We start from the raw sequence: 10,570 nt of genomic DNA, 5'->3' as shown, positions 1-10,570 counted from the left end.
TGGCTTTGGAGCCTGTCCTGGAACTAGCTCTGTAGACCAGGCTGGTCTCGAACTCACAGAGATCCGCCTGCCTCTGCCTCCCGAGTGCTGGCCCAGTTCAATTTTTTATTTCAGTATTGTTAACTTGAACTCCTGTGTGTGCGTGCGAGAGAGAGAGAGAGAGAGAGAGAGAGAGAGAGAGAGAGAGAGAGAGAGAGAACATGTGAGCGCCTGCCCCATGTTGCTCTTCTTGGCCTCAATCTCACCATCTAGCTGAGGCTGGGCTGGAATATTTTAACCGTGTAATGGCATTTTACACTTGTTTCTTCTGCTTTTGTTATTGATGTAAAGATGCATTACATTTGATTAAACAAAACTAACCCAGGGTCAGGAATCTGATTCAGCAAATAGCTGAAGTGGTGGGGGAATTAAATGTAGTGAGCAGGACACCCCTAATTAAGTGTAGTGAGCAGAAGGACACCCCTTTTTCAGGAGATGCAGGTAAGGAGAAAAGGTTAGCTGCTTGTTATTCAGCCTCTATGAGCTAGCAGAATTTCGCCTCAACCTTTGAATCCTGAGTTCTATAGAAGGATAGAGATTTGGGTAAAATTTTCTTTAGTGGCCGTGATTGAGCCATTGCCTGAGGAGATTCTGCCTAGCTGCAGCCCATGCAGTGGCTGCTGCTACTGCTGCTGTGGAATTGCAATTGCTGCTTGGGACAATAGTTGCTTAAGGTGCAACCATTGTATTGAATGCAAAACACTATTTGGCATCCCATAGTGGTGCCAAAATGTAGTGGGTTTTGTTTTTGTTTTTGTTTTTAAACTCTTTGGGGGCCTACCACCCAGCCCCCAAATGAATACTCAGAGACTTATTCTTTTTTTTTTTCTTTTGTTTTGAGACAGGGTTTCCTCTGTGTAGCCCTGTCTGTCCTGGAACTCGCTATGTAGACCAGGCTGGCCTCAAACTCACAGAGATTCGCTGGGATTAAAGGCGTACACCACCACTGCCTGGCTCTAGCCAGCTTTTCTTTCTCCTCTACCTTTTCCCTCTGGGCTCTTACCTTTCTCTATTCTGTATTTTTTCCTTTTCCTCTTAACCCATGCCTGATTGTGCGAGTGGATGGCTGGCCCCTGGTGGTCTTTCTCCTCCTTTTCCTCTTCTGTTTATTCTCTCTGCCTGCCAGCCCTGCCTGTTTCTCATCCTGCCTAGCTATTGGCGTGTTTGCTCTCTTTATTAGACCGCAGGCGAAGTAACACAGCTTTACAGAGTTAAAGAAGTGCAGCATGAAACACATCTCTGCATCGTTAAACAAATAGTCTACAGCGTAAAGGAATGCATCACATCTTAAACTAATATTCCACAATACTGGCCTTGAACTTGCTTTTTTTTTTTTTTTTTAAGATTTATTGACTGGGCACTGGTAGCACACACCTTTAATCCTAGCACTCAGGAGGCAGAAACAGGCAAATCTCTTGAGTTTGAGGCTAGGCTGGTCTATAGAGCAAGTTTTAGGACAGCCAAGGCTACACAAAAACCCTGTCTCGAAGGGGAAAAAAAAGGTTTATTTTTAATTTTATGTGTTTATGTGCACATGAGTGCAGTTGCCGGGGAAACCAGAAGAGGGGTTAGGTACCCTGGAGCTAGAGTTACAGGTAGTTGTGAGCCACTAGAGGTATATGTTGGGAACTGAATCTGGATCCTCTATAAGAACTGAATTGCTGGAGAGATGACTCAGCGGTTAAGAGCATTGACTGCTCTTTCAAAGGTCCTGAGTTCAATTCCCAGCAACCACATGGTGGCTCACAACCATCTTTAGTGAGATCTGGTGCCCTCTTGAGGACACCTGCTCAGTCATCCTCATCAACTTAGTATATGGACAAGTTCAACTTAACCACCATATATGGGCTGCCCATGCATGCTTCGGCATCACCAAAGCATAAATTTCAGTTTTCTCAATTTCCTCTGTAAGAGCATTATGTACTCTGAGTCCTTGAGCCACCTCTGTAGCCCCCTGACCCTGAATTCTTGATCTTACTGAATTAGACTCCCAAGTGCTAAGGTTACAGGAGTGAGCTGCTATGCCTTGCTTGAACTCATGGGGATGGAATATTTGGCTTATTGCTTAGGAACACTTGTTCTTGCAGAGGACTCAGATTCAATTCCCAGCACCCACATGGCAGCTCACAATCATTTGAAACTCCAGTTCCAGGAAATCTCTTGCCTTCTGGCCTCTGCAGGCACTAAAAACACATGTGGTATATGTACACACATGCAAGCAAAACACTCAGCACATAAAATAATTAATATAAAAAATAAAACCTAAGAGCTCATCAGATATTCCTCCTTTGGTGCTCTTGTCCTTCTTATGAGTTTCTCATTTTTCCTTAAATTTACATTTTCTCTTCTTTTTTTAAAGATTTATTTAATTATGTATACAGTGTTCTGTCTGTATGTATGCCTGCACACCAGAAGAGGGCACCAGATCCCATTATAGATGGTTATGAGCCATGTGGTTGTTGGGAATTGAACTCTGGACCTCTGGAAGAACAGGCAGTGCTCTTAACCTGAGCTATCTCTCCATCCATCTCTCTTAAAAATAAAATAAATCATGATCTTGGGTCACATGGAGATTCTGGAATATATGTGTTCTATATAGTCACTATCTTTAGTAGTTTTGCATATTTTGCTTTTCTGATCTTGGAAAATTAGTTACTTCACTTTGGTCATTAAATAGGGTTTTTGGTCTAGGTGTAGGGAACATATGCGGTGTGTGGGAGTTCTTGCAAATGTTCCGTTCCTGGGGAAACGGGTTCCAAATGGGGCTTACAGGGAGACATCTACAGATGAGGGGAGGCTGCTTGACCTTGTCTAAGTTCATTAGCGGGAGAATGGGGGAGAGGCCTCAAATCAGGGGTCTGTGCAGCAGCCAGGTCAGGGCATACACTGTCTGCCTATGTCACTCTTCCTCTGCCAGGGGTGACCATCATTTGATCTTGTTTTTCTATTGAGACCAGGTTTCCTATTCTCATTGAACTTGCCATCCTCAGCCTTCCAAGAGCTGGGATTACAGGCATGCACCCCACACATCACCACTGTAGGAAGAGAGAGAGCTGCCTGTGCTCAGTAAGATATAGCCCTTTTGTTCTTTCTTGCAGGAAAAAGGTGAAGCTACAGGGACAGTTTAAAGGTCTGGTGAAAGCTGCCCAGCGAGGATCCCAGGTGGGACACAAACTTCGCAGAAAGGATCGTCGATCCTGAAACCTTGGCAGGAGTGGAGCTGCTGTTTTCCACAGTCCACGGCCCCTTTCTAGCCCCTCTGCTGTTTAACACCAACTCCAGGTGTGAGCCTTGCAAAACCTGAACAGAGAAGGACTCACTGGAACCAAGACTCCATTCCTAGAGAGATGCATAGGATTTTGGAAAGTCCAAATGTCCTTAGAAACATTCTCCAGTGTGGGGGATGGAACCATGTGACATTGCTACCTCTGAGAAGCCCCTAGGAGATGCTCTGCTTTCTGCCCAAAGTGGCCTTGAGGTCCGCAGAGTGGTGGCCACGATCCACCTGTGTAAGATCTTCTGTAACCAGACATAGAATAAAATGTGCTTGGCCACACATCAGCCCTGAGAACAGTGTCATCTCTGCCCCTCCAGGGATAAGAACAGCACCTGATCCCTGGCCGTACGGAGTGGTGACTTGACCCCTTCCTGTCCAACTCCCAGCTGTCTGACCCAGTGTCCACATGTGTCAGCAGGGCTTCCTGCAGCCAAAAAGTGGCGTAAGGACTTAGAAGGGGTAGTGAATGCCCCATGGCTGGTCTCTGGATCACTAGGGCTGAGCACCAGGGACCTAGAACAGGAGGCAATGGCTGACAGCATCTTCAGCTGCCCTTATTTCTAAGCCTGTATCAGCATCTCTTATCCATCGATTCAACAGAGTTACTGAGCCCTTGCTGGCTTCAACAGTTATTGAGGGAACAAAAAAGCCAGGAACCAAAAGCAGAAAACATAGAGGAATGCTGCTTGCTTGTTTCTCAGCTTTTTTTCTTATACCTTCCAGAAATATCTTGCCCAGGGGTGGCCCAGGGCTGGGCCTTATGTGGGTGTATTTTCCCATATCAGTCAATAATTGAGAAAATGCCTCCACAGAATGCAGGCTGTTCTGATGGAAACGTCTTATTTGAGGTTCCCTCCTCCTGCAGATGATTCTAGCTGTGTCAAGTAGACAGAAATCTAACCAGCACACCTGTCTTCCGCTTATTCTTTCTCCTAGATCTAGTGCAGTATGATTCCCACTGGGCCTTCTAAGTGCTGCTAAGGTCACATGACCTATCAGCCCAGAATTTTTTGGGGGTGTGTTTCCCAGTAGGCAGCCAGAAGCAGAGGGCCCTAGGCTATCTCCGTACCCTACCTTATAGAGTCTACCTTGTCTTGAGGCAGACTCTGGCTCATATCTTTTTTTGCGAGATAACACCAACATACACATTCTTTCCCTCTTCACTGCTTCCACCTCCCTGAATTTCTCTGTGTAGCCCTGGCTACCCTAGACCAGACTGGCCTTGAACTCACAGAGATCCTCCCGAGTGCTGGGATTAAAGTTGTGCCCCACCACTACCCAGCTACAACATGCACCTTCTTAAGTAATTTCTGTTTTGGTTTTTAGCACTAATGATGCTTCTGGTACAATTTTTGGTAGCCTGTCTTAACACTGTTCCTTTCATTCTCCCAGATTTCTGGATCTAGTGTTTGCCAAGCTAGAGCATTTCCACCCATGACCTTGGGAGCCATAGTTTGCCAAGAGATGGCACTGTTTACATGTCTTGCTTACAAATCTAGAATGGGATATCAAGCTAGAAAGGGAGCCAAAAGATTTATTAAGGATTTACAAAGGTTCTCAATCATGACCCCCATTATCACCACTCAGTATCACATTAGTCTCAGCCCAGGCCTTTCCTGGCCCCTCCTCTCCCAGGAAATGGAACCACATGCATTAGGAAGCCTCGTGTAAAGGAGGGATGGGTCTGAGCCAATCACTCGTTATTGATGTCTTTACAAAGAAGGCTGAAGCCAGCCTGCTTATTATAGCATGTCTTCCAAGAAGCTCTCTTCCTTTCAAGGAGGGTGGGGAGGGTGGCCCGGGAAGTCTGGTAATAATGAAGTGCTGAACTCTGTTCTTGGCTGTAGAGTTCAGGTTTGGCTCCCCACCACTACCACCCCCTCCCAGTCCCCAGGCAGGCATTAATCTTGCCTCAGGTGCCTGAGAAATGTTGGGGAAGGCTGTGCTGTTTTATTTCCACAGGGGGCATGCGCATCAGGACCACAGCAGCATAGCCCCCACACGGGATCCATTCCATCACAGAGCCAGTGGAAAAGTTGCGAGCTTCCTCCAAGATCCACATTTACAACTGAGCTTGCTAGCTTTTCGTGACGTCGGAATCTGAGTCGTTTCCGGTTTTCTCTTCTGGTCCTTCTTCCATTCAGTCACAGAAACTGAAGGAAAATTCATATCCACCTTATCACATACTACCAAAAAGGCAGCTCCTCCTGCAGCTGTTTGTGCCTGCACATTGGGTCTCACGTCTAATCAAGTGAGTGACTGGATGAGGAAGAGTCAGGTTCCCCCTCCTCCCCCCCTCCGATTTTCTCAGGATTGTGGCCAAGGCTTGGTAGTGAGTGTCCTGGTTCAGTGCCTGCAGAAGCTGTTCTCACTAGCTTCACGCCTTGTTCCAGTCTTCAGCCTGAGAAACTGTTTCTGATATTCTAGTAGCCATTCTCGTCGGTCCTGCCAAGTAACAACACATCTCTGTACCACGACCTACATGAGAAACAACTAGGAAGCTGTTTCTGTGTTCTAGAAACCCCTCCCCTTTTTTTAATGCTTTCTCAGGCTTTAAGTGGATGTATGTGCCCCATGTTGGGCCACCATATTTCCTGTCCTGCCCACCAAGTCACAAATAAACACACAGAAGCTTATATTAATTATAAACACTTGATCAATAGCTCAGGCTTATTATTTACTAGTTCTTACATTTAAATGAACCCATTTCTGTGAATCTCTGTGTAGCCATGTGGCTCATGGCTTTACCTGTCCTCCAGCATCTTGCTTTGGCAGCTCGCTGTTGTCTCTCCCAACTCTGCCATTCATCTGCGTCCTCAGTTTGGCCTTCCCACCTAGCTTTATTCTGCCTTGCTATATATAGGCCAAACAGCTTTATTATTAACCAATGAGACGGAAGGATTATCCCACAGCAGCCTAAGCCAGCCTCAAACTCACAGTCCTCCTGCCTCAAGCCTCCTGAATCCTGGGTTGTAGGCAAAGCACTACTTCCAGCTAAGAAACAAGTTTTTGTTTCTTTTTAAATTATTCCATTTTTATTTTTAGGATTTATGTATATGAGTATTCTGCCTGCATGTATGTACGTGCCTGGTTCGCATGGAGGTCAGAAGCTTTAGCTCCAATGGAACCATTTTTAAATATAAGTACATTTTATACATTTACATTTGACTATTTAACAAAGTTTTTACCTGACCTGAGTAAGTATTTCAGTGACACAGTTTAGAACATCTGCCCAGTGGACGAAGCTTAGTTTATTTATAAAGGCTTTTGGAGCCCTTAAGTACACGGCTCTTTGCTTACGCAGGAATTTAAAGCCACCACTGGATGCTAGATTGTGCGTAATATTTAGAAAATGACATGATGAATACTCTTTGTTCTATTTTTGATATACATTATTATGATCAGATAGATGACTGTACTCCAGAAAATAACCCTGATTTGGGACAATGTAAGCTGGTTTGCCATTTCCTGAAATTATGCTTAATGTAGCTACTGTCATTAGAAACACTTACCAAGCTGTTAGCTGACAGCAAGTTATTGAAGGCCGTGACTGCACAGCAGAAGTTTGGTTCCTCCCACCTCTCCCTATGATTGCCATGGAAATGCTCTGTGGCTCCTCTCCAACAACAAGTACTCTTAGCCTCTGCCATATATCCAGCTCCCTTTTCTGTTTTCTTTGTTGGGAATGTCTTACTGTGTAGTACTGGCTAGCCTGGAATATGTGGCCCAGGCTGTCCTTGAACTGGGGATCCTGTTTGTTTCCTGTGTCCATCGCCATACCCCAGCAGTGGGTTCTGTTTTGGTTCTCTTCTACTGGGTCTTATGTAGCCCAGGCTGGCCTTGCATTTGGTGCATACCTAAGGATGGCCTGGGACCTCTAATCCTCTTGCCTGGGATTATTGCTATGCCCCACCAGAGCTGGTTTTGTGGTGCTAGGGATTGACCCAGGGTTTTATGCATGCTAGACAAACTCTGTCAACTAAACTACATCCCCCCAACTCTCTAGAGCAGGTTTGCATCATCAGTGGTCAGTCACTAGTGAAGTCGTGGAGAATATATAGCGTGGTGGTTGGGGTAAGAATGGCCCCGTAGGGTCATATATTTGAATGTTTAGGGAGTAACACATTTGAAAGGATTAGGAGGTGTGACCTTGTTGGAGGAAGTGTGTCACTGAATATGGGCTGTGAGGTTTCAAAAACTCATGCCAGGCCCGGTGTCTCTCCCTTCTGCCTGTGGATCTGGATGTAGAACTCTCAACTTCTCCAGCCATGTCTGCCTGTGTGCCACCATGCTCTCTATCAGGACAATAATGGACAAGACCTCGAAATTGTAAGCAAGCCCCAATTAAATGCTTTCTTTTATAAGAGTTGCTGTAGCGGGCATACCTTTAATCCCAGTACACGGAGGCAGAGGCAGGAGGATCTCTGTATGAGGTGAGTTACAGGACAGGCTCCAAAGCTACATAGAGAAATACTGTCTGGGGGGGGGGAATTATTTAGAGCTGGAGAGATGGCTCAGTGGTTAAGAGTTCTGGCTGCTCTTCCAGAGGACCTGGTTTCAATTCCTGGTAACCACATGGCAGCTCACAACTGTTTGTAACTCTAGTTCCAGGAGATTTGATGCCTTCACACAAATATTCATGCAGGCCAAAAACCAATGTACATAAAATAAAAATAAATTAAAAAAAAAAAGTTGCTGGAGCCGGGCGGTGGTGGCGCACGCCTTTAATCCCAGCACTCGGGAGGCAGAGGAAGGCAGATCTCTGTGAGTTCAAGGCCAGTCTGGTCTACAAGAGCTAGTTCCGGGACGGCACCAAAGCTACAGAGAAACCCTGTCTCGAAAAAACAAAAAAAAAAAAAGTTGCTGGAGGCCTGGCAGTGGTGGTGCATGCCTTTAATCCTAGCACCCGGGAGGGCAGAGGCAGGCTGATCTCTGTGAGTTCAAGGCTAGCCTAGTCTACAAAGTGAGTTCCAAGACAGCCAGAGCTATTACACAGAGAAACCTTGTCTCGAAAAACAAAATAACAAGTGTTGCGTTGTGGTTTTTGGTGCCTCTCCACAGCAATAGAACACTCACTAAGACATCTATGTAGATTGCACATGGTGGCACATGCCTTTAATCCCATCACTCTGGAGGCAGAGGCAAGCTGATTTCTGTGAATTTGAAGTAAGCACAGGATACTTAGTGGGACCAGTCTCTCCCCCTGGAAAAAAAAAAAAAGAGTAGCTCTCATACCAGAACTGGGTTATGAGGTCAGCTCTGCAAGTCTCAAATCAGAACTAAACAGGTTCAAGAGAAAACCTTGGGCTCAGGAGCAAGTCTAGTCAAAGTGTAAGTATTAATTTGTAATGAGAGACGTAACTCAAAATACAGTGATTGGCCAGAACATACTCTGCTTTGCATTAAGTCAAAATCAGAGCTTAAAGCAACTATGAAACAGGGAGACAGAGGACCCTCTGAATGATACATTGATAGTGTCCTCCTGGTGGGACACACCTGCAGATCGTGGTCCATTCCCCCACCCCCACCCGTAGCCTGCTGGGGCCCACACCTCTGAGAACAAGCAGAAAAGATCACTCTCGAGTCAACCAGACTGAGTCTGTTCCCGGCCACCACAAAGGGTTTGAGATTTAATTAGCTCGGGCTCCCTCACACTTGGCATGCCTGGATCAAATTTCTCAGCCCAGCTCTTCTGGCTTTTGCAGCGGAGACAGTCTGTTCCTTCTAGGGCCTGTGACAGATAACACTAGGGTGGTGTCCAGAGGGCAGCTCGGGTTTTAGATTCCGTTAATGTTACCCTGAAGACCCACAGGTACCCTCTAAACCTGATGGTTGAAAGTCACCATTCCAAAGCGCATGCGAAGCCCCGCCCTCAGGCTATGGGTGTGTGAATGGATCCGGGAGTGACCTGTGCCATCTTCATAGCTCCTCTGCTGGTTGTATGAGCCTTTGAAGCCCTGCTCTTACCCAGAATTGGTACGACAGAGCTTCCGGACTTGAGGCCACGCAGCAAGGAGGCTCCTAAAATGACAAGCATGGTTATCAGCCTGAGCAGATTGTAAACAGCATGTATGTTGATTACCTCATTGTACAATAATTCTTAGGTAAACACGCCCTCTGAAGCATTCCAACTGCAAGTTCTGCTCCTTACGAGGAGGTGGGGCCCACCCACAGCCAATGCTGTAGTCAGCAAGCGGCAGCTAGTTTCTGAAGGTAATTCCCTGCCAGCATGGACTGTTACATGGGCCACGTGTGTTTCCTGCCTTAGCACTTTGTGTAGGGCCCTTCACGCGGCAACCAGACACACCTGGTCCTTGGGGCGGGGCCATCAGCAATGCAGCCCAGGTTGGTACGGCACACACCCTCCAGCTCCGAGTCCTCTAGCCGGTTGCATTCTGAGTGGTTTATGGTTCCCACCTAGCAGTTGACCTCACCCCCACCCTTCACAAATGCTACCCCATACCACCAAATTCTGGGTAGACTCATGGCTTGAGAACTTGGTGGCCAGGCCTGGGAAGTTCAAGTTCACACACACACCCCAAACTGCTACATTTAGCCCTGGAAAGAATATGTTGGTGCCAAGAAGTTTGGCTGTGAATTCGCAAATGCCACCTAAGGTTGCTACACTACTGTCTGTTCTTCCCTAGAGACACCTTGGGGCCTCTTTACTCATCAAATGCGTCTCTGGGACAAGATCCAATTACAGAACTGGCTCAGGTGAGGAGGGTGGAGCAGGGTCAGAGCTGACTTGGCTGAGGTGAAGGGCAGGGCGAGCCAGCCAAGGGCAGGACTGAGTGTTCTTTTCTCCTCCACCCTCCGGGAGGCAGACTGGGTTGACCTGCCTGCAAGTCTTTCTTCCCATCACTTTCTTCTCTCATGCTCCCTGCTTTTCCTCCCTCCCATTTGGTGGCAGTGGGAGCATACTAAGCTGTGCAGGCCAGAGCCTTGCTGTCACAGAGTTGTTGGGCTGGAGAGATGGCTTGGGGGTTAAGAGCAATGTCGCAGAGGTTCAATTCCTAACTCCCACATGGCGGCTCACACCACCTATAACTGTAGTCCCACAAGATCTGATGCCCTCTTCAGGTGTGCAGTAGATGTGCAGACAAAACACCCAAATACATACATAAATATTTTCTTTAAAAGTTGATGGGGTAGCCGGGCGGTGGTGGCGCACGCCTTTAATCCCAGCACTCGGAAGGCAGAGGCAGGCGGATCTCTGTGAGTTCGAGACCAGCCTGGTCTACAGAGCTAGTT

At 46.8% G+C, this 10,570-nt stretch overlaps 1 protein-coding gene across 1 annotated transcript in view; it reads left to right on the top strand.

Annotated features, from left to right (window-relative positions):
* The window catches only part of Rrp12 (ribosomal RNA processing 12 homolog), a 42,273-nt gene extending 38,673 nt beyond the window's left edge, over positions 1 to 3,600 (top strand). The window contains exon 34 of the mRNA XM_005352283.2: positions 3,138 to 3,600. Coding sequence (XP_005352340.1) covers positions 3,138 to 3,240 — 103 coding nt within the window. The 3' untranslated portion in view covers positions 3,241 to 3,600. The remainder of the gene's footprint in view (positions 1 to 3,137) is intronic.
* The last annotated feature ends 6,970 nt before the right edge of the window (positions 3,601 to 10,570 follow it).

The sequence above is a fragment of the Microtus ochrogaster genome, chromosome 8 (assembly GCF_000317375.1).
Source record: "Microtus ochrogaster isolate Prairie Vole_2 chromosome 8, MicOch1.0, whole genome shotgun sequence".
Lineage (NCBI taxonomy): Eukaryota > Metazoa > Chordata > Mammalia > Rodentia > Cricetidae > Microtus > Microtus ochrogaster.
The sequence above is the reverse complement of the archived record's forward strand: the minus strand, read 5'-3'. Positions and strand labels throughout refer to the sequence as shown.